Source organism: Centropristis striata, chromosome 19, assembly GCF_030273125.1.
Source record: "Centropristis striata isolate RG_2023a ecotype Rhode Island chromosome 19, C.striata_1.0, whole genome shotgun sequence".
Lineage (NCBI taxonomy): Eukaryota > Metazoa > Chordata > Actinopteri > Perciformes > Serranidae > Centropristis > Centropristis striata.
In genome coordinates, this window is record NC_081535.1 from 17,204,665 (window position 1) to 17,230,050 (window position 25,386).

The 25,386-nt window shown below is 39.4% G+C and overlaps 1 protein-coding gene across 1 annotated transcript in view; it reads left to right on the forward strand.

The window, feature by feature from the left end:
- Positions 1-25,386, forward strand: part of znf462 (zinc finger protein 462) — a 60,809-nt gene that overhangs the window by 11,421 nt on the left and 24,002 nt on the right. The window contains exons 2-4 of the mRNA XM_059357611.1: positions 14,291-14,538; positions 15,323-20,556; positions 21,914-22,048. Of these exons, the coding sequence (XP_059213594.1) occupies positions 14,331-14,538; positions 15,323-20,556; positions 21,914-22,048 (5,577 nt within the window). The 5' untranslated portion in view covers positions 14,291-14,330. The remainder of the gene's footprint in view (positions 1-14,290; positions 14,539-15,322; positions 20,557-21,913; positions 22,049-25,386) is intronic.

Here is a 25,386-nt window from a genome sequence, read left to right on the forward strand (position 1 = left end):
TCAGTAATTCAACAACAATAAAAAGGGGTGCGCTTGATTTGTAAGAGAATGCAGCACAATAATCGCTTTCTCTCAATTATCTTGTTTTCAAAAAATCATTGGAAGACAAAATTGTAATTGAAAATAAAATTAGATTATTCGCCCAGCCCTGCCAATTACAGGATGATGGTAAATGCTTAGATGTAGTTAAACAGTATAGAAGTGGTTAGAGAACTGACTCAGAATCAGTTACATTAACCACTGATGGTGGCTAACATTAGCCACCATCAGCTATGAGACAACAGACGGTGCTAGCATTCACTGAGTGTTGAACTGGGCAATGGTGCTTTTTATTCCTTATGAAATCACCATTTAATTTAGAAGGGGTTTAATGCAGAGCTTTTTGCTTTCCATCAGCTGTTTTAGAAGGATATGAGATGAAGCAGTGCTGGAAGAATGTGTCTGGTAGGGCCGTGTTAGCTGGTTAATGGTTGACCTATTTTTTTGATGCCATATGGTTCCTGAAACAGATTTGTGGTCAGATTAACACCAGTGTTTTTAGTCAGGTGGCAGATACTATTTTATGACAATGTTGTTGGGTTTTGGTCCATCCATGCTTGGTTAATTCATTATTAATATGATATGTGTAAATGTTTAGCTGCAGAGGTGGTGATTTAGTTTAATGTTGCTGCATAAATCAGACATTTTTATTCAACATATTGACCCTAGATAATAAAAACAAAGGGAATCTATAAAAACTATCATCAGAGTTGGAAAGGACCTGAAAGTTTGGATGTAATTTAAACTTGAAGTAATAAAAATCATAATATTGTGAATATGCATGCCAGCAGTTTACGGGGACATGTGTGATGGCATTGTGCCTGTATTTCCATCTCTCTCTTTTTTTTTTTTGCTTTTTCTGTGTTGTGTTTCATGCCGTTCCCCTCCCTTTCATTTTCATTCCAGTAGATGTCTGATGAATGTTATGACAAACCGTTTATACCGAACATTATTGATTCCTCACATCTCCTCTGAAAAGGCCTGGTCCATTGATCGGCCAGGTGGGATCGATGTCTCATCTCTGTGTATTCAGACTTTCTCAAATAAGCAGCGCCATGTGATCACATCATTTAAGGAAGCTCACTGCTCTGATCACAGGCAGAGAGGAGTGAGGTCGCTGTCCAGATCACTGTTGTTCTTATCACTGAAAGGCAGCTGTAATGGAACAGATATGCTCATCAAGAAAGGACCAAGATCTGTTAGATTCAGGTGCTTAGATGGTGGCATTTTAAATGAATCCTGCTTTCAAAATCTATTTAAATGGAATATTATTAGATTTACACTTTAAGCCATGGACGTTTTGTGCTGTAGGGCTCATTATTTTATAGATTTTCTGTATTTCTTTGTTTTACATTGTTGTAAACTGAGTTTCTTTGAATTTTGGACTATTGGTTGGTCAAAATATGCAATTTAAAGACACCACACTTGGTTTGTTTGTCATTTTTTCAATATTTTTTTTTGACATTTTTGAGAAATATTAAACAGACTAATAATGAAACTGTTTGTTAAACGCCTACTCTTGTGCAAAATCTGCAGCACATTGGCTTTTTTCCCCTATTCTTCTCTTCGCGTGTTCACTTTTCTTTTCCCACTCTTCATTATCTGAGCTCTCCCGTGTTTACTGTAAACTTTGGCGTCTTCATGTAGCAGGAAACTGAGCAGTTTTGGGTGCAAACAACAGTGTGAAAATCACTTTAAATCGATCTGCTTTTCATGGAAATCTGTAAAAACCTGACAATGACGAGCATGCTGCAGAGCACTTACCTACAGTGTCTCCACTTTACATGCTTACTAACACAATAATAGACTCCCGTGCAGTGTTGTGGTTGTATCTGTCAATATGTTGTTCTTCTGTGTGGGGATTAGGCAGCAGCACAGTATTGGAATATGAAGGTCATTCAGGTCGGACCAGCTTTTCTCTTTTGAACCTGTGTTGTTATCGGCTACAGTGCCGACAGATAAAAGCCAACTGTGAGCCAACGAGAGTGTGAGCTGCACGCAGGCCAAAGAATCGCTGCAAACCAGACGCTCTTATTTTGGCTGGCTTGCATTTGAGGGCACCATTACTAATCTGAACTAAAATAACTTTCAAAGCATGTATTAAGAAATTCTTAGGAGATCCTTTTTTGGGGGGAATAATACTTTGTGACATATTCATGGCTTTAATGTGTTCTGAGACCTTCAGGTGAGGCAGAAAATCCAAGAGAAGTTCAGAAGAATTCAGCCCTTTGTGTGTGTTTGAGGTGGAGTTGGTTGACTGTGCGTGTATTTGCTTTGTCTTAAGAACGTTTTGCATGCCTGGCTGTGGGAATATCAGCACGTGCACATATGGTTGCATGTTAGCCGACAGGACGACAGTCCAAACGTTAATTATGCTTCCTGGTCACCCTTTGGCTGTGGTTTATGGGCCTGAAGCAGCCCTGTGTCTGCTCACCATAAATAATATAACAGGAATGTGATAAAAAAAAAGAGATTATTTATATATGTTACATAGTATATTCACACTGTTTATAATGTCATTTTACATTGCTTGTTTGTTCATTTTGTCAAAAAATGCCAAATATTTTCTCTCTGGTTTAGCTGCTTTACTTTGGCATGTATGACAGTAAACTTTTTATCTTTGGGTTTTGGATCAATGATCAGATAAAGAGTTTTAAGATGCCACATTGGGCTCTTGGGAAATTATATTAAGATTCATTTTGTACTTTTTGAAGACAACAAATACCCGTGAGTTGCGAGTTTAGATGGGAAGAGCTTCTTTTTAAGATTAGAATTTCAGTAATTATAACATTTTTTTTTTTATATCGAGAGCTGTGATCAAATGGAATGTGTGGTCATTGCAGATCAAACTATTTGTGGTTAAAAAGGGTGCTAAGGTTAAGTCAGTTCAAACAGAAATGGCGTGTTAAGATTTCTCACAGATGTGGAACAAGTGACTCAGTCGTCCTGACCCTCCAGTCAGTGTCTGTGGTGGCTGCATTTGCAGCTCGTTGCAGCTGGCATCGTAGCGCCAGTCAATGAGTCTGAACTGTGGTGGTGTTCCATCTGAGCGCCACGACAGTTTTTTCAAGTTAATATAGTTAAAACCCTGTCAAATCTTTAGCTCCACATACTGTCCTTTTGTTTAACGGTTTTAGCTCTCCTTTCAACATGTTGGAATATTCTTATTTTTACTATTTCATGCAGTTTGCATATCATGTAGGTGCCTTTGAGTGTCAAAATTGAAAAACTGTAGGGGGTAATTATACTGAAGTAGCATTAAAAGACAGTTTGTTAAAGGATCTGCACATGAAAGAAACTTTTTACAGTCAATTTTAACATCAGACAGTACCACTTTTTTAAAAGGGTGCGCATAAGGAAACTTTATGGTCATTTGGTCAATTAACCTTGAACCTATTAAAAATGACATAATTGAGCGTCAGTCATAAACATTCATAAACAACACTCCTTCATTTTTGTGACATGTTAGTTTTATGCACATCCCTTCATTCATTGTGGATCCCATCATAAAGAAAAGCAGAAAATTCTCACAATTGAAAAGCTGATACTTAAGAATATTCAGGATTGTTTTATGAAAAATGGTAGTTTCCAATTTATTTTCTGTCAGTCAACTAATTGATAATTCCGTTAATAAAACTGTAAAACTTCAACCGTCCATCGCCACATTACACGCCAAATAAGGTCTGTCTATTTGAATATATTTCATGATTATTAAACTGTTGAGCTTCAATGAATAAGTATGCATTTTTGTTTATTTTGGTGCCAAATCACTACTTTCTCAGCTGTAATATTATAACATTGTAACTTTAATATTGCAAGGTAATGTAAACCAGCACAGCAGTGAATGATCTCGTTGACAGACTTTTAATCGTCACTTTAAATCTTACACCTAATGATGCAGTCACCAGGTGTCGGATGAGTAAAAAATAATAACTTTGACTTTGAAACCAAAGCCTTCTTTCTTCAGTTTTTCTGGTTTCAAAGTCCCTCAGTTGTATCTGGTAAAGGGAATGATGAAAGCTTTGGTGCCAAAATAAATATTTCTTGCTGCTGCTGCTTGACTTGGCCCATACTTGCATCAGCAGATGTTGAATTTCAGGACGATGATTTGAGCCTTCAGATATGAAGCTACTGAGAGGCTGTCATACTGTGATAAAGACAGGTATTGTTGAGAAACAGCCAAAAGGGTCTTTGAGTAGATGTATTTGATGTAAGTGCATTAAGAGCAGCGTAATATTTAGATAAAATAACAGAAGATGTAATATTTTTTAATACCTCCGGAGTTTGACTAAAATGTCATCCTTCGATAAAGCATTTGCTTCACTGTTTACTGTCATTTATCAGCCTGCACACCCTCAGTTCAGTTTGAAAAGAAAATACCTGACCTTTAAGAACTTTTAACTACCTAATAAAAATGGTGCACTATCCTAAATGTTAATATAATAAAAGTTATAATAGACATATATTTAAATAACAACAGATTTTTCTTCATTCAAGAGTCATATATGCATTTCTAGAATCTCATTATGTTTAATACAAAATACACTAAATATGACTTTGTGTAAAGGAACGCTGCATAGATTCAGAGAAACAGAGGCCTTTTCTTTTTTGCACATTCAGGAAAAGCAGGTTGTGCAGTTTGATGTTTACTAAACTTACAACTATAAGTGTGATAACAAGGGTGGGTGGGCAGGCCTGCACACAGCATGGGAACACAATACCCCTGTATCTGAGCCAAGGAGAAGAAATGTGCGTTAACTGACCAACAGACAAATACAAATTATACTACATAACAAGTTTACTTTGCATTAGTTCTTGTCAACAGCATCTTTGCCTTGTCTCTTTGCATAAAGTAGAATTAAAACTAAAAACAAAGGTGTTAAAAACATTGATATGTTCAATAAAGAAGTCAAAGTTCAAGTTTATTCTATTTAAAGGCACGGTATGTAATTTCTGGCATTAGAGGGTCTCTCAAACAAAACAATAAGAAAAGATGTTTGATAACATTGACGAAATCATGAAGTAGTGTGGGATCATGGGACTTGTTGTTTTTATTATCCAACAACTACCATTGTCAATGAAAATCTATCTAATGTGACTCAGGCAGAAACAATGTTAATAAGCGAGTTAATGTATTTTTTTCAATTTATGTAATTTAATCCGAATTAAATAGCCTTCAGTGTTTCCTACAAAATATGATTCGATTACGGTTCATAACTGAATGGGAGGAGGATCTGTATCAATTAGTCCATTCATTCTTTCATTCATGAGATGATGGAGAGAAAATGAATCAGCCATTAATTTCATAGTCAGATCAGTTTGTTTTTCAAGCATAAATACCTACTATTTGATGGCCCACCTTCTCAAATGTGCAGAATTAATAGTAAACTGAATGACAAAATCATCATTGATCAAAAAACAAATCCTTTCCTAGCTGCAGCCCCACAGAATACATGTGCCTGCAGCTGCTTCACAGTAAAAGTCTGTCATTGCTGCCAGTATTGTACCTCCTTAATTTAAAAAAAGTTTCTTAGTACCAGCAATTTTTATACAAATTATACTGTACGTTCTTTAACAGCTACTTCTATTATTATAAAAGTTATGCATTATGCATTTAACTGCTCATTCTCTCTTGTTGACCAGACGTATTATTCCCTTGAATGAATTCTTCTATTGTAGCATCCTGTCACAAGTTGGCATATTTCATTGCAAGGAGTGCTTTAAAGTGGAATAATGTGTCCAAATGACAGGTGCACAGTATTACTGTGGGAATTACTGAGAAAAGGCACCAATTTCTGGCATTGATGAGATTGTCAAAGAATCTGACTTTACACAGTTAGCCAGTGTGGCAGCATGCAGAAGCTGCTGGGTTTGAACATGTTTGCTTTGCCACTTCTTGTCTCTTGTGCCTGCTGTATAAGGATGATAAATAATTACAGCAAAGAGTTACAAAAGCTGAATTCACAAATGGTGTACTGCTATCTAGATCTAATACTTGATCCTGAAGCTGAAGGTTTTAGACATTAAAGCCAGGTTTGGTGTTTTGGAGATTACCTTTACCGTAGTACCTTTATGTTTACACTAGCAAAGTTTCTGTTTCTGTTGCACAAAATGACAGTTGACAGTTGACAGTTTGCCATGTTGTCTGAGCCAAATGTAATATAGTCAGTATAATAGTTAGAATTTTTAATTTCCTATTTTAGTTTTAGATCTGCCATGAATTTGCTACTTTTGAAGAGTTCAGGTGTGTCTGATTTGATTTTTTCCCCCTAAGTCATATTCTTTATTTATTTGTTTGGTTTTGTGCAGGGAATATAAATCAAACTGATATTGGATTTAATGTGATAGTGCTAAATTTTCTAAATTTTCTTAAATCATGCATTTTTAATGTACAGGCTTTTATTTGTTTTGCAATAGAACCCATACTTTTAGTACGTGTTCTCGCTGATTTATCTCTCATAGCTTCAAATTCATCCATATCATAGTTGCTAAAAGTGTTGCCAGTATGCCAATGGTGCCCCACAATAACATGTGCATGCATTATATTTTAATCTTCCACTGTCCATTTCAATACTTTCACCCTAAGTAGCTTTAAAACCATTTAATACACCACTCTGTTACTGCCTCAAACTGTGCCACCCTAACAAACATCTGTCAAGTTATGAAGGACTACTTGTAGACGCTACTGGTTGCATGGTCTGTCATCAATGCCGTTGCTGTTAGGTAAAGTGAGACATTTAGGTGGGGGCAGGTGGGCAGATGAGCACCTGTGTAAATACAAATCCGGCACAACAGCTTTGCAAACATCCTGCTACTTTTGTTAACGTTACAGAGGTGCCGTTTCAACTCTTTGGCCATTTTGAGCCCCTAGTTTGTTGTATTGTATTATGCAATGTGTCATTTGTTTATGAGCAACTGTAAGGCGCTCTATCAGATCTGGTGTGTTGAGTTCTCCTGGGCTGATGACATCAGAGGATGGGAGTAGCCATCTTGATCTCCAGCTTCCTATCTCCTGTTTGTACATGAGGCCAAATTCTCACTGCTCCTGTGACGCAACATTTTCTGCCCGACTCTATGAGATCTTTCCCTGAATAGACCTGGTGAAGGATGTGGGCTAAAGAGATCAGAATTTAAACTATTATACCTTTTAGTATTCTTTATCTCTCGCTCTCTCTCTCTCTCTTTTAAAAAAAAATAACTTTCTTGAAACAAAAATGTATTGATTTTTCTCTGATGTTGTCATCTCATCTCTGCAAAAATCAATTTCCATGGCTCTGGCTACCTGCTGTTATTGCCACTGTATTTTTCCTTTAAAAAGCAGGCTGTCATTTCCAATCAATGGGTCATTAATTATTGAGGGTGTGCAGGTTGACAAGATGCACATCCCTTCTTGTTTGCCAGATGAATTATCTGGAGACAGGATGCTCACCATATAATAATATTCTCTCTCCCTGGCAGCATGGGATGGTAGTGCTAACCAACAGTTAAGGACAAAACCTCTGTACTCCTAATCAGCTTAATGCTGGCTTATTCAAAGGCCCTCTTTCAGACAGAGCAGCTGCTGTCAGCCAGTTTGAGTAGAGGGTGTGACTGCTGGCAGAGCTCGCCCATGCAGAGAGACCGGTTGGTGATTAACAAATGTCAGTAGACTTTGGAATCTGGGGAGCCCAGTCTAATGGCTCTGTCCTCAGCTGCCTACTACTGAAGGTATTCCAGGTGGCTTTGTCATGCTCTCTCGCTGCCTCACTTCTCCTCCCCCCAAGTCCCCTTCAGGCCTGCTCTCCCCTCCTGCTTCTCTCTGCCCTCTTCTCCTCAGGGTTTCAGAGCTCTGAGATAAAGAAGTTCAGACATGCCTCACATTTTTAGACCCCCTTGTGGAACATAGTTGGCAGTTTCTCTCCAAGTGTCGGTGCATGCTGCTCGCTCTGACCTATTCTTCCTTTCTTTGGAGCGGGGATTCTCACATTTCTCTGGAAATCCCTTCATGTGAGAGATAATGTCCCTGAGAAATGAAAGGGACGGGGCAAAGTCAGCTTGGCAAGAGTGTGAGATGTTTTCTGCTGAGCTGTGTGGGCAGAGGGCTTGGGTACAGTAGCGTACATCTGGCAGATAGATTTCTGTCAGCAGCTCTCCAGTGTCAGGCTGCCTGCCTTTGAGGAAGAGGATCAGATCTGTGGGTCCATGTTGTGTGCTGGCTGAACACCTAAGCGCACATAGTCAGCTCCTAAAATGGCTGCCCTTGAAGCTCGGCTCAGAGGAGGATCTGAGCAGCTCAGTCGCTGCCTGTTAGAGCCCCAGCTGACTAGATGAAAGCAGTTACACAATCTCACCCATTAACTTGGTGTGGCGCAGGGACTGACAGACTGAAAAGACACAGCCAACTCTAAGGCAGATGGTTGTTGTGTAGGAGGCTTTTTTTCTCCTCCCCAGGCATTCCTCTCCGCTTCTCTCCGAAAGGATTCTCTTGATATCCATGTCAAGGAACCTGGCATTAGAAGGCAACTTTGTTCAAAACAGCAGTGAACTGCCAAGAGAGCAGGGTGGGGCCCCGTGGTGAGGCTGTAACCTGACCCTGAACAACAATGGATCCCCTGGTTGCTCAGGGACATGCTGGCAGCTCGGCCAGCTCACATGGAGCTCTCCACTGGCTGGCCAGTTGGGTGTGGGAAGCAGGGCGGGATTCCCAACCGTCTCTGGCTGGATCTCACTTCAAATTTGTTTGCAGTATCAAGACTAGTAGACTGAATTTGATCCTGGTATTAAAGTCAGACTTCACTATTCTGGTCAAATAATTGCTGATTATGTAACACAACATCCATTTTTCCCCAGTATTTGTTTCTCTCAAAATTAAACTCTTAAAGCCAATGGTGAAAATTTGAACCAGTCAGATCTGTTGATACCTCACATTTCAGGACTCAACAATAAGCAAATAAAATGCCACATCTGGCTAGTAAGTCCTTCTTATCAATGTTGAGAGTTGCACATGTGCAGAACCATTGGGGTACTTGCAAGAAAATAGCAGTGAGTAACGACAAAGTTTATGAGTTGAAGCACAAGCAAGAATTGACATATGAGGAAGTGGGCAAAGTTTACTCTTTGGTGGCTTTGACGAGAACATAGATAACGGTTTAAGTTCCACTTTAGAACGGGCTGTCTGATGATGGAGACATTCTAAATATACCGTACACTCAACTGATTAACGCTTTTAAGGTGTCTAAAGTCTGTGTTACTGCTGCTCCAGTCCATAGCACAACATTGCTTAGCTTCCATGCTGATTCTCCAGCCTGTTTCTCCAAACTGCGGGTGTGACGACCTCATACAACCCCACATCAAAAAAATACAAACTATCCATTGGAGCATTGGAACTTTTAAAAATGTTTTCTGACCTATTGGGGTTGCCTACATTAAATGCGACATCAGGCTGAATAAAATAAATATCTGTTCTAAATGAAAATGTTGTTTGAACATAGTTATTAAGGAGGATTTTTCCTCACATTTTTAACAGGCCTTAATCATAGCAGTAAATATTGATTATGACATTGTTTTATCAATGATTTGTATTATTACTTCTTTAGGTATTATTACTACAGTCACTGAAGAAACTTAATTTTCTGGCATTCCAGCTAGAATATAAGGAGAACTGATGATGATCCAAGATTGGATTTAGTTGGATTGACTGGAATCATGGTGCATTGTGGTGCAGACTTTTTTCATTAAGAACAATGGCTCGACCAAGGGTCATGCTTCACACTGTGAACCATTAATCCTCTTTGTATACATGCAAAATATTTCTGTCTTTGCCTAATAGAATACGCAGATGAATACTATCATTTAAGAAATAGTATTCAAACTCAACAAAATGTGTGTGCCCAACAGTGTGTTACCATTTTCAGCAGTAAGTTGCATTTAATTTCATTTGAATGAAAGTTTTCTTCCTTGTATGTCAGCATGGGTCATAATGTGTGATGTCTTTATTTTGAGCCGAAATTAGTTACATGCCATCTCTATCTTTTATTTCACTTCCCATATTTATAGTTATTCTTTATTGTACAGTAAAGGCAAAACCTTGGTAATTTAGTATTTAAAAATACTAAAATATCATTATTTTACCAGTACACAAAGATGCAAAAGAGTAACACATTTTTTATTTTTTTTTAAGGTGTTTTAAGCTGTGGCTTCTGTCCTTGTCATCTTTAACAGTAACAAACTGAACTGACATGCACAACATGTATGCGTATGTTTTAGATTTGTGTACATACCTTAGTGTGCACATAGCTTCCATGTTTTCATTTGATTGTTGTATTAGTCTTTTATTTCTTGTCGCTTTTCTCCAGCTGACACTGGTATGTAGGGCTGGATAGACTAAACAAAACGCCTGTCATTATATCAAGATCAGTTATTCAATTTAATTCATTCACAAGTGATAAGAAGCAATGTGATGAGAAGCAATAAAACAGAAAAGGGTAAATACAAGATAAAACTACAACAATTCATCATTCAAATAAAATAAAATAAAAATATTCATATGTAGGGCGTGTGAGTGCTTTCTGACGCTGGGTGAGTGCAGAGAGCAGCTCTTCCTAGGGCTGGTTTAAGCCTCTCTGATGCTGTTCTCTGAGTCATCCAAGCGACACATGAAATTGTACATCAGATGTCTTAAAAGTGCCTCACATGTAGGAACACCAGAGAACACAAACAGTTGACTGGCACTCCGCCATCTGGGAACCTGAAGCAACAACTTATTGCATCACTGTAAGCCACGATGAGCCTCCGCATGCTACTTCTACTGTAGCTACACCGAAGATGAGCTGTATACATAGGTGTGCAGAAAGCTCTACATAATGAACATTTTGCATTGACAGAACACTGACTAAAGAAGCGACAAACTGGCCTGAGCATACAGTCGACAACACTGTTGATAAATGTCGGTGTCATAATTTAAATATTCAGTGAGAAAATGACCAAGATATTTAATTTTTTTTGGATGCCATTTGGGTACTATTGCACAAGTGAGAAAGGAAAAACTCCATCTCCATCATGACATTACTCTGTCTGGCATAAAATTTAATGTCATCAACTGTGCCGTACTATGAGCACATCTTCAGTAATTGCTGCAGCCTAGCACCGTATTAAATAAGAATTGCCAGGTCATATGCATACATAAGATGATTGATAAAAGTAATCTATTTACACATCGATCAAAATAAGACACAGAAATGCACCTAAAATCATTAAAACATTGTGCCATTTAGCCAGAATGTCTGATTGGTATACTGGAAGACTTTTATTCTCAGAATGTACTTTGGAGCATGAGGAAAAGCTTTGATCCGTCCTTAAATGCTGCCAAAAAATGCCCAGCTTATTTACACCTGGAAAGTGTCCATAGTGTCCATGACACCAATTTTACACTTATTTAGTGGTTTGGGGATATAATCATCTTGAATTGTGGAAATATATTTGTACCACTGGGTGCACTTGGTCCTGTAAAATGGCCTTGTACTTTAAGGTTGTAATGTATCCATGGAGAGCAATCGACAGATATAATAAATTCCACTACATAGCCATACCCATACAACTACAGATCCTCCATGTTAGTAGCATCGTTGTGCATGAACCTTGGGTGTGAGCAGTTTGGATATGAATGGGAGCACTGTTATAAATATCAGTTTTGTGGAACTCAACAGTTCTTGTGCAGAGTCAAAGAGTCAAAAGAGGTGCTTTGTGGTTTGGTTTCATGGCCAAAGCTTCAAATAATGTGGGAAATTTCTGTAAAAGTAATCCGATCATTCAAAATGATGCATTCTTTCTACTCTAGTTGACGTAAGCTTTTGACAGATTTCTTTATATGGTTCTCCGATCCATTTCTACAGTGTGCGCATTGGCTGCTGATCATTGGTTCATCATGCTTGATCACTCGACACAAGTTTTATTGGTGATTTTTCTTAGAAAATGCAGCTATACTCGGTCAGTCATTTCCCCGCTGCATTGACAATGTAGAAACACAGAGCAAAAATTCAAATTCAGAAGGCCTGATAACTCTGACCAATCAGAGCAGACTGGGTTTTTTTTCCCAGAGGGGGACTTAAAGGGACAGGCGCTACAATGACACATCTCTGATAGAGGGTCAATATAAGTATATTCAGACAGACAGTATCAGGAAATTAGAGGGCGTTTTGAACAATAAATTATGCAAACATATTCTAGTAGAAGCTCAAAATACAAGTCTGAACCTGAAAAATGAACATAATATGTCCCCTTTAAGCCACAACATTCAAATTTAGCCCCCTCCTCCCTGGCTAAGCTAACCACAGATTCAGTCTAGTTTTGGATCAAGCTTTGTCTGCAAGGTGTTTCACCTTTCTCTATTTGCATTTTTGGTGCTTCATGTCCAAAGAGTAGCACACAGAAACATCCTGAACACAACAACATGAATAGAAAAGAGAAGATACAGGCAGAAGGCAGAAGGCAGGGTTTCTGCAGATACAGACACCGATACACACTTCTAGTGGGTCGTAAGTGATGATTGAGAGGGATTATTTGTGTTTGGGTGTTTTAAGGCAAATCCTGCAGATTCTACCTTCAAACAAACATTTTTTTTTTAGTTTGAGAATCATTTTGAAAAGGTTTTGATATAAGAGTCAAGGTTGTAAAGCGTGCCCTTTAACTACCCATCTCAGAACCAGTGAGCTACAAACGCTATTTGTGATATTATACGGTTTGCGAGACAAAATGACAGTTGATTAGAAAGCGATGATGAAAGAGCTGTGAAATGATGGCCACATCATCAACTTCCATTTCTGTGGCCAAGTCCAAACTGCAGAGAAGCCGAAAGACATAAAGCCTTCATCTCTCCGTTGATTCATTCAATCTTATTTCAGAGCAGTTGATACAATCTGATGGAATAGTCTGCTCTAAATACTGAGCTGTGGAGCTGCTCTCCAGCTGTTGCTTATCCCAAGGTAATAAAAATGGGACAAATCAGCCCATAATCCCTCCTCAGTCCCTCCATTGTTCTTAGAATGATGGTATGCTAAAAAATGGGACCTTCTTAGTATTCTGAGTAACATCAGCATCTGCTGAATTCTGCTCTTTGTCATGTTTTGTGAGGCGTTCTATCGGAGTTTGTGGACAGCTCCAGTCGTTTTGGAGATTGAAAATAATCTCATTCTTATATGAATGTGTGACTCTTTATTTGTGCCACTTTGTCTTCATTATGAGAAGAAAGAAATTTGTTGCAGTTTTGCATAAATGAACAAGTGTAAATCCTTTGTTTCATTTCGGAGAATATTACTTTCTGCACTAAAAAAACTCAATCATTTTAATTTGGCATGATTTGTTTGTTTTGCATGTATTTCAGTGCCACATATCTCATCACAAACATCAAAGCATATTCAATACTTTAGTGACATTGTACCCGGCTGTTTCATTTCACAATTTTTTTCGGGTGCAAATAATGAACTAAAGACATTTCCTACCAATATCACCCAAAGGAAATTATAAATCTAAGTTTTTTTTGTGCTGCAAAACAGATGTCAAGACTTTTTCTTCCACAGAATAAAAACAATGACATTTGAAATACTTTCAATAAAAACTATTAGTGTCAAATTCTACATTAAAGCAATCATAATGAAATAAACGCACAATATGTTGTGTCTTATTTCATCCTTATTCAAATTACAGTCGTGGTCAAAGAACATTTTTCCATCCAGAGTCAATTTTCAAAACATTGTGCTACATTTTGTTGCACATTCCTGCAATAGCAACTTGAAGAGGCTCAATAAAGAAATCAGATGATTCTGCTTTAAAGGGGATATCTTTTGAATGCATAATCATTATCATTTGAAAGAATTATATCCTTTGCTGGCCATTGTCTTACTTGTCATGTGGAAAACGTGCGTCATCCATCCTGCACTTGATTATTCTTTGTTCACAGCAGGAATTGCCTTTGCTAATCATAGTAGCTCATCACCAAGCTCATTTTTATGGAAAGGCACTACACTGAATGTCGAAGTATTACTGAATAATATAACCCCTGCTTTGTAATAGCTCTGTACATATGAGACTCCATGCTATAGTAAATACCCCTTAACACTGTTAATGGCTTCAATTAAAATTTTAATTTGATTCTCATGAATTACTTTTATTTTCAGTCACACCCACTTAATTAGACAAGTGTATTCTGCTGTGTATTTATTGGAAATTGCTGCATGTCCTCATGATTTTGTCCTCTTTTTTCTCTCTCTCTTTGCAGGTTTCCCTGATTTTCCAGGGAGTGCTCCCTCTTTTCAGTGATGGAGGTATTGCAGTGTGATGGCTGTGACTTCCGTGCAGAGTCATATGATGACTTGAAGACCCACATTCAGGAAGTGCACACTGTTTTCCTGCAGCCTGCAGATGCAGACGAGTCTGACTCTCTGAAAGACGAGGAAGAGGAGGAGGAAGAGGAGGAATATGAGGACAAGGATGACAAGGATTATACGCCTCCTAAAGCTGGAACGAGTATGTCCACCACATTAAATCAGATGTTGCAGTTTAATTTGCTGAGGATTAGGAAACACTTCTTTTTTGTTTCAAATATCCCTTCATAGCAGAATGAGTTTATATTTTACAAGGGGCATAACATTTATGAGTTGTTGTTGGCTTTATTCACTGAAACAACAGAAAGTTTAACCCCAAGACCTGCTTCTGGGTGTAAAACGTTTGTTTTCTTTAAAAAAAATTGCCAAAAATACACCATTCATCATAGCCCCATACTGTAAAAACAAAATTCTTTGTAGGATTTTAAGATTTCTGACGGACCTTGAATAGTCATGTGTGATGAATGCTTCCATCAGGAAAATTAACTCAATCATAGCGTAAAATATTGATATCTATTTATAATCATATTATTCTACAGGTCTAATTTAAAATTTTACTAAAAAATAAACTGTTCGCACCAACCAGAATGTGTAAAAAATTACAGAATCTTTGAGTGAATTGCCTGTTTACATAGAGTAGAATAGGACAAGAGAGGTTGTAAGTAAAGGTTACAAAATTGTAAATAGTGTAATATGTAGATCATGTGGAACCTCCATATTTTCTCCAAAATTGGTAACACATGTGGGCACTTGGAAAAATGTTTTGTTTATAAAGATTTATTTTATTTTCAATTTTTGTCAAACATTATCCAAGAAATTCAACATGCAAAATAAGTTCAGGAGTTCAGAGGGTTAAAGAATTGCAAAATGTTACTCATTTACTATTTCTTAGCAGACACCTAACATACCTTCTTATCTTTTTTCAGGCCCCAACTCTACTGACAATTCCAGCCAAACACCACAGAAGCAGACAGCAGAAACACACCTGCCGTTTTACCAGTGCAAGTTCTGTGTCCGTTACTTCAGATCGAAGTCGTTCTTAAGAAACCACACCAAAAAAGTGCATAATGTTGTAGAGGACGACTCGGATGCAAGTATCTCCTCACAGACAGCGAAGCAGCCCAGCTACACCGTTATAATGCACAGTGACCATTCAAAAGTGTATTCCTGTCAGTATTGCACGTACAAGTCTCCACGCAAAGCAAGGATAATGAAACATCAACTAATGTATCATAACAAGGTTCCCTCAGAGGGCGCTGGGGATGCTTCAGTGTACGCAGAGACCGGAGAGGAATCAGACTCAGCCAGTGGACTCATGAAGGGAACATTTGCTTGCGAATGGTGTGACTATCAGACTGACCAGAAGGACAGCTGGACTAATCACGTGGTGAAGGAACACAGTGACAAGGTCAAGATCGTTTCCTGCATTGCGGAGCTGGAAGGGGAGGCAAGTGCCAACTCACCCAAACCAGATTCTCCCACCGCTTCCCGAAGCCCGAATAGATCAAAGATGAGCTTCACGGATGTCCAAGGAAAGGAAGAGGCAGCAGGAAAAACAGCAGAAAATAACTCAGAGGAGTCAGTCCCAGAGATCTCATCTTTTCAATATGCACAGATTAGTGCAGTAACACCCAACAGCACAGGTTCCTCCATTCTGTCCAAGAGGTTCGCTTCATCTGACGTCTCCAACAGCATCGTAGAAATAGATGCCAACTTGCTCAATGAGGAGGACTCTAGAAGCAGCTTAGAGGATGATGATGAGGAAGATTTGGGTGATATAGATGATCCCAGCTATACCGGGACCCTGTCAGCAGATGCAAAGCAGCTTTTAACTGATGAGGATAATAAATTACTGGAAACTAAAGGAATACCATTTAGAAAGTACATGAACCGATTTCAGTGCCCGTTCTGCTCCTTCCTCACCATGCATAGGCGGAGCATCTCCCGCCACATTGAAAACATTCACCTTTCTGGTAAAACCACAGTGTATAAATGTGATGAATGCCCGTTTATTTGCACCAGCCCTCTTAAACTAGGCACGCACAAACAGAGCCACATATCCTCAGATTTAGACACCATGGACTTAACGAGTGATAGTCCAGATCCTCATAATGATAGCGCCGCAGAGCCAGTTAATGGGGGTAATGTAAGCTCCAAAGTCAATGGAAAAAAGATAACCAGCACACCGAATGACCAGCAGAACCCTCACCGCTGCACACTCTGCAGCTTCTCTACTACCACTCTAAAAGGTCTGAGGGTTCACCAGCAGCATAAGCATTCCTACTGTGATGACCTAGATCCCACTGTCTTTGAAAGCCAGCTGACAGACCAGCCAGATTCTGAAGCGGACGCTTCTCCAATCTTTCTACAAAAAACCCAGACCTCCATTCTAGGACTTGCCACCAAAAAGCCCTTAGTAACAGGGAAAAGAGCCAGGAAGTCCATTAATGACTTGCCTTTGGATTTGTCCTCAGTTAAGAAGAGAACTAGAATTGATGAAATTGCCAGTAACCTTCAAAGTAAGATAAGCCAAAGCCAGCAGGACATGATCATAAACCTAGATGACATGGATGACGAAGATGCAGGAGAAAATCACAGCAGTGCTGATAAAGAGGGTAGAAACCATGACAATAAAACCCCTGTCTTCACTTATAACACACAACAGCTTCATGCAAGAGAATCGATGATCTCTAACGAGGGAGGCAGAATAGGCAAAAGAAAAAGCAACCCTAAGTCAAAACCTAGAAACATTCCTATATCGATGACTCTCTCAGATGATAGTGAGAACATCTCTGCTGACCCCAATGACAGCGCTATCCAGGAGAATACTGATTATTCAGAGGAACCAGGAACGACACGCTTCTACTGTAAACACTGTGATTATCACAACAAGTCAGCTCGTAGCGTCAGCACCCATTACCAGAGGATGCACCCTTACATCAAGTTCAGCTTTAAGTACATCCTGGACCCTGAGGACCAGAGTGCAGTTTTCCGTTGCTTAGAGTGCTACATCGAATACACAAATTACAATGACCTGCACCAACACTACATGGATCACCACCCTGAAGCAAGCAATGTGCTCAATTTCAACCAACCAAATCTGGTTTATATGTGCCGCTTTTGTTCGTACACGAGCCCCAATGTCAGGAGCCTAATGCCCCATTACCAAAGAATGCACCCCACAGTGAAAATCAACAACGCTATGATCTTCTCCAGCTATGTAGTCGAGCAGTCCCACAAAACGGGCGAATCGCAAACCCTGAGGGAAATATTAAACTCTGGCCCCAAGAATTTAAACTCCCCCACGTCAACCCCCAGGTCCTCCTCCAGCCCAGTGCTGAAAACGGTGCCCAAGACCCCTGAAGCCCCTGCTGAGCCAGATCCTCTTAAAGAATCTACAGGTGGCAATGTTGTCGTCTATGATTGTGATATGTGTTCCTTTGCTAGTCCCAACATGCACTCCGTTTTGGTCCACTATCAGAAAAAACACCCAGAGCAAAAGGCTTCTTATTTCCGTATACAGAAAACCATGAAGGTCATATCGGTCGATCAGTCGCAGCCCGTTGCAAACTCTTCATTTAATCTCAGCATGGCTACACCTCCAAAACAACCAAGTGCAGCGTTGTATGGAACAGATGAAGAAATGTACTACTGTAAACACTGCGTGTACAGCAACAGATCTGTTGTTGGCGTGTTGGTTCATTATCAAAAGAGACACCCAGAAGTAAAAGTGACAGCAAAATATATCAAACATGGCGCCCCCACCCCTGGATTGATGAAGTTAATGGATGAATTGCAAATTGCGGCTCCCAAGCAGCTTTTAAAGCAGTTTCAAAATAACGGTCATGATGGATCTAACAACACAAGCCCTAAACCAGGAAGTGGTGAGAAAGGTGAGGATGAGCTGTTCTTTTGTCAGCACTGTGATTATGGCAACCGCACTGTAAAAGGAGTGCTTATTCACTACCAGAAAAAGCATAGAGAAACCAAGGCCAATGCCGACCTTGTGCGTCGCCACACTGCAGTTGTCCGGAGTCAGCGCGAGCGTGCTCAGATGGTTCAGTCCAGCAGCGTCTCTACTGCCTTGATCCCAGCTCCTCCAGACCCTGAAAACACTACGCCCCTGCGCTCCCTGAAATGCAGACACTGTTCCTACACGTCCCCTTACGTCTATGCCCTGAAGAAGCATCTGAAGAAAGAGCACCCCACTGTGAAAGCCACAGCGATGACCATTTTACACTGGGCTTACCAAGATGGCATTCTTGAGGCTGGCTACCACTGTGAGTGGTGCATTTATTCCCACGCTGAACCCCAAGGCCTGCTGCTCCATTACCAAAGACGCCATCCTGAGCACAATGTCGATTACACGTACATGGCCAGCAAGCTATGGGCTGGTCCGGAGACCACCCAACAAGGGGGCAATATGGAAACTAAACATTACAAATGCAGAGACTGTGCCTTTGAGGCCTGTACAATATGGGACATCACAAGTCACTATCAGGCAGTCCACCCATGGGCCATTAAAGGGGATGAATCTGTGCTTTTGGATATTATCAAAGGAAATGGCCCAGATGAAAAGATCCACCAGCAGGTTGTCAAAGAACATGTGTCTTTTAATTGCCAGGCTGTTGAAGATGATGGAGCGCTAGTCATTGTCACCCCAACTCAAGACAGCAATCCCCATCCTTCCCACCCACGTCTTTCCATCTCTAACAATCCTTATCAGTGCACTGTGTGTCTGTCAGAGTACAACAGTCTCCATGGTCTTCTCACTCACTATGGAAAGAAGCACCCAGGCATGAAAGTAAAAGCTGCAGATTTTGCACAGGAGGCAGACATCAACCCAAGTTCTGTGTACAAATGTCGTCACTGTCCGTATGTAAACTCCCGAATCCACGGTGTCCTGACTCACTATCAGAAGAGACACCCATTAGTGAAAGTCACTGCGGAAGATTTTGCAGATGATATAGAGCAAATCCCTGACTTAAATGAAGGAGACGACAAGTGCAAAACTCAAAGGCAAGGCTACGGAGCATACAGATGCAAAATGTGCCCGTATACACATGGGACACTGGAGAAACTCAAAATCCATTATGAGAAATATCACAATCAGTCTGCCTCTGATATGTTCACTGCCTCTCAGACACATTTCTCTCCCGGGAAAGATACAGAGCCAGTAGCCGAATGCAGTGCTGGTAATATATCAAGCGCAGCAAAAGTCCAGGAGGTCAGTGAATTGGACCTTGCCCTCTCCCAGTTACCCATCAATAAGACAGAGAAGCATGCTGTATTCAAGTGTCAGCTCTGCAAATACTTCTGCTCCACCAGGAAAGGCATTGCTCGTCACTACCGTATCAAGCACAACAATGTCCGTGCTCAGCCTGAGGGTAAAAACAATGTCTTCAAATGTGCTCTATGTTCATACACAAACCCTATACGCAAAGGTCTGGCAGCACACTACCAGAAGCGGCATGATATTGATGCTTATTATACCCATTGTCTGGCTGCTTCCAAGACTATAAGCGAAAAGCCTGCTAAAGTGATTCCACCCCCGCCGCCAGAGGGGGAAAATTCAGAAATGAGTGAAGACTTGCGCTTGGCTGTGGAGAGACGAAGGTGTTCTCTTTGCGCTTTTCAGGCCTTCAGCAGGAAGAGCATTGTCTCACACTACATTAAACGCCACCCTGGTGTCTTCCCCAAGAAGCAGCACTCGAGCAAGCTTGGTCGCTACTTTACCGTTATCTATGCCAAAGAACCTGAGAAGAACGCTGTCGGTGCAATGGTAGAGGACGACAAGGAAGTGCTGGAGGCTCAGCTTGAGCCTGAGCAGGACAGAGAGGTTGAATGGCTGCCATTCAAGTGTCTAAAATGCTTCCAGTTGTCCTTCAGCACAGGCGAGCTGCTCTCTATGCACTACAACGACCACCACAGCAATGACTTGAAGAGGGACTTTCTGGTGTCGCCCAGTCCCGGGGATGAGGACTCCGAGTTGTACCAGTGTTCTCACTGTGAGTTGAAGTTCCTGGCTCTCCCAACTCTGGCTAAACATCTGTTGAACCACAATGAAGAGTTTCAGAAGAGGGCCATGAGGCAGGAGAGGAGGAGGCAGCTGCTCTGCAAACAGAAGGCAGCAGAACTACCTGAGATAAAACCTGAGAAGGTGAGTGGAGATACGAGCATCCCTTAAAGGAATAGTTTGGATATTTTGAAACAGTGATGAGGTAGGTTCTGTTACCTACAGGTGATGGCAGTCGGCAAGCCCCCAGTTTAGAGAAGCAGGCAAGAGGACAGACACTGAAGCTTAACAATGTTGGATGGGGGCAGCAACAAAATGCATTTTAAATACCTAAAGAAAAGCCCACCTTAAAACATCAATATCAGTTTAAGTGTATGCTATATTTAGAATATTTTCACTACTTTATCTTGCCCTCAGACATCCCGGTAAAGTTTATGCAGAGGGAACTGAGGGCCGTTCTATGCTGTCTTCAAAGCTACCAGACTCAATTAAAAAAAAACAGTAATTTTACCTCGCAGACACTGGAGTTTCTGGTCAACCGATGCTTCGAGTGGTTAGTTTATTTGCATTATTGTGTGACTTTGGTGAATCTAAATTAACAGTTTAAAACACCAAAATCACACAATAACACTCACAAACTAAACAATCAAGGCAGCAGAAAACCACCAACTCTTGTGTTCTATAAGGTAAAATTACTATTTTGGTTTATGGAATCTGGTGGCTTTGAAGCAAGCATAGATAACAGCTTCAGTTCACCCCACATAAACTTCCACAGGGTTGTCTGATGTCAAGGTACAGCAGTGAAAATATTCTAAATATAGCATACACTTTAACTGATATTGATATTGATATTCCTGCCAGCTTCTCTAAACTTGGGAGGTCTGACCGCCATCTACTGTAGGTAGAATACTGACTATGAATAAGTACCTCATACAACCCCACTTCAAAAGATCCAAGCTTTCCCTTTAAAACTTGTAAATGAAATAATATAACAGGCTTAATTTAATTTTCTTCTATTATTAATATCCGTGGGCATATAATAAATCTTCTGCTGCTGTAAGCTACTCCTGTCTATCAGCTGTTCTTTAACTCCTGGGAGTTATGTGCTCCCATGGTTTTGGAAAACAGCTCATAGAGACATAATTTATCACTGAGAGTGTTGTTAATTTAACATAACATGACTTTATAAACCCACAGTCATTACACTTGCACTTCATATTTTGCCTAAATGGAATTAAAGAGATAATTACATATTTTAAATGGCTCCCTCACTGTCAAAGGGAATATAAAACAGTGATAATGAGGTGTGATAATAATTAACTTCATAATAAGTTAATTAAAAAATACCATTGATCTCATTTAATGTATATTGAGAATTGTGTCTGTTTCTAACTTCATAGAGAGAAAGGTTCATTTCCTGCTATCATCTGATTATTCACTATCTTTTCAAAGATATCTTAAGAAACGGTTAAAACATATGCTTTTTTTTCTATGTGAACAGGAAAGCCCTGTAAATAAAGCTCCCATTGGGTTCAGGTGTAACTTCTGCATAGAGATGCACCCCACCCTCCGAGCCATCTGCAACCACCTGAGGAAGCACGTCCAGTATGGAGAAGTCAAAGAGGGACATGTCAAGGTAGATGGAGTTGGATTATTTTTGAAGTTTCTTTTTTGCTTTGATAGTCCTCTTTAACTGGGGCATTTGTTACATTAAGTTAGAAATATTTTCATGTGGACTACAAAGGTCAAAGTTAAAACATATTTGTATAAAATAAGATTTAATTAATAAATGTAAATAATAATCATGTTAATATATGTTTTTTTTATTCAGTGGTGGCAAGGTTTAATTAAAAAAATATATATTCAAATTGCCATTGGTTGTTTACTTAATTATAAAATGCTTTAAAGAAAAAATACACTTTCTTTCCTTCACCCAAATACATAAATAAATAAATAAATTACTTGCTAAATACATTAATAAGCCATTGAATTTACGAAAAAGAAAAAAAAAAATTTAAAATAAACATAAATGACAGCCCTGACATTTGTTTAATAAAAAAAAAATAATACTGAAATAAATACATTTAGGGAAATGAATATGAGGGAAATGCAAAGAGAAAAGTATGAACGAGTAAATAAATAAATGCACAACATAATAAATATATTTATAAAATAATAAAAATAAATTTAAGGGGAAATTAAATAAGAATTTTAATAAATAGGGGGATATAAACGAAAGAAAAATGCACTTTCTTGCAAAAAGGCAAGATTGTGACTGATGTCACTTTCATATCTGTTCCATCAGTATAAAGCTACACCCAGCTGGTTAGCTTAGCTTAGCACAAAGACTGAAAACGGAGGAACAGGACATGCCCTGTCTCGCAGTATTAACGTTTCAACTTGAGGGGGCGTGCATGTGAATTTTTCCAGTCAGGAATTAATTTTTCCGATACTCTAACAACCAACTGAAATCTGCACAAAGCATTTCAAATGTGAAAAGTACCACTTTAGAAATCCTGCAAAGAACTAGTATGTGATATCTATGTTATTTTTTTCCAGTATTTGCATTTAACAGTACTTAGAAGACACACTCTGGCTGTCCCTGGTGTCTCTGTCTTGTAAACCAACCCCTCATCCTCAAGCTCTGCAGTGATCTGTTTTACTGGACTTGGGTTCTGTTTCCCATTTTGTTTATTACTGACGGTGGCTTCTGGGTAGGCAGTCTGTCAGCTTCCCTCAGAGAAAACAAGCAACGCTGTCCCGTCGCAGTGGATGGGGGTGGGGGGTGGAGGACAGAGTGGTGAGCCATAACTTTTAGGACAGCGGCGGGTAACCATTTGAACATTAGTATTCCACTGAGGCTGCCAGTGAGGGGAACAGGCCTAAGGATTCAACGCCTCACCCAAACGGAGGCCTGGTTCTTCCGTCAGACACTCTGTCAGTCTTTTATGTATTTAGGATGTACTGTGGCAACTGAGGTCTACTAAAATGTACTTATTATATCTCAACTTTGACTTTTAGATCTATTCTGTGTAAAAGTCTGTATAAAATATTAGCCTGTAAAGCTAATGGCACATGTCAGGGGTGTGGGTTAGCTGCAGGTTTTCATGGTCTATAACATCTCCACCAGATGGAATATAATGTTTGTTTTAAATATTACAGAACGTAAAGATGAAAGTTGCTTTTTATAGTGCCATGAATACAGCTTCTTCTCTGCAATGGTTTCTGATCCAGTTGGAGGAGGAACAGGCTGACAGTGCAGTGCAGATGGGGCAGACTGGATGGCAAGGTTGGGCCTCTGGATGCCACATCTTATTTATGGCTGCATGAAGTGCAGGGTCAGGTCCTTCCACAGAAAGAATGAGCTTCCTCGGGGCAATAAAAAAGTCATGGTGATTGTTTGTCTACTTGTGATGACTACAGAAACCAGCCAGCACCCCAGCAGATGAAGGAAGCGGAAAGAGATAGAGGAGTTTTTGTTTTGCGGTTGGTTTGTGGTTTTGTTGGTATATTGGGCGAATACACTGGTCTTCTGTTTTAGGTGTTAATCTGTTTTGTTGTTTCCTGGGTGACGTAGCAGCAGCAGCTAGAAATATAGTTAATTATGGTTTGATCTCAAAATAAGAGTGGGTGCATATTGTTATAAACTTTTTTTGTTCTACTTCATAATAAGCGTCATTATTAAATGGTTAATTTATAGTTAATTAAGCTTTGGTTAATAGTTATTTTACTGTTTCTAATTATGAATAATGCTATATTTGTAATTGAACAGTTTATTGTTGCACACATTATAACATTTATATATATTAAGTATTAAATCAATTATTTGTAAACATCTATAAATATTATATAAATGGCTATTATAAAGTTGCAAGTAATGATTACAATACCTTCTTATAATGTTAGTAACTACTTTGTAAAGCATCTATAAACATTTAAATATGTGTTGTTGGTGCACAAATAATCACTCTTTTATAGATTACTAGTAAACGATAAAGCTAATAATGATGAGCATTAATTGCAACTTTGTTGTAGCCATTTAATTAAAGTTATCATTTCAAATAATGTTAAAATGATTTGGATGGCATCATTACTTATCATTTAATTGTTTGTTAACTCAAAAATAACTATTTTCTACAGTTTAGCCTCTTAAAACCCACCTGCCTGCCAATGGTTAGTGATAGGGTTAAAAAAAAAAGCTAATTTAGTTTAGGATGTCAAAAACTTGAAGATTTTACCTTTCAAATAAGGCTTCATACATGTATTTAGGACTTACGGTTCTTTAATTATAAGCTCTGGCTCAAAAAGTGTGTTGGTCTCACCCTAACCTTACCCAGGCTGGTGGGTTTTATAAAGTTTTGTCATTAATAGTGATTATTATAGAGTGTTACCGGTCTCGAAGAGCTGTGAATGATATGTCACAAAGCTCCTGGACAGATTTGAGGGGTTGGACTTGAATTTTCGTGTCACATTCCATTTGAATGGTGCAATCAGCTAAGTATGGCGAGTCAGTCAATCCCAGCAGGCTACAGAGTTTCAGGTCAGCGTTGGAGCCGGCCTAAGGTTACACTGGACTCGACCCAGTCATGTTTTCAGTCATTCATTCTTGGACTAGAAACACTTACAGGCTCACACTGAAGCTTGAAGTATTTTTGGGAAATGTGTTGCATAGAAAGGTCATTGGTATACCCACATGTTGATCTTCAGCACAAATGTAGCCAATTGGCAATACAGAGTGCGAGTTAGAGAGCTGTAACTAACACTTTACTGAAAACGATTTGCACTGATAGAGCACAGACAGAACCAGAGGTGTTAGACAGATGCTTAACTGTTGCTTATGTGCTGTTAACATGATTCGCCTGATTTAGGAAAAACCGTTAGAGGTGCCAGACTCTAAGTGATACTTCAGTTAACAGCTATTTTTGTCATCTGGTAGCTGATTGAGTATCAACATTGGACTATCCAAATAAATTG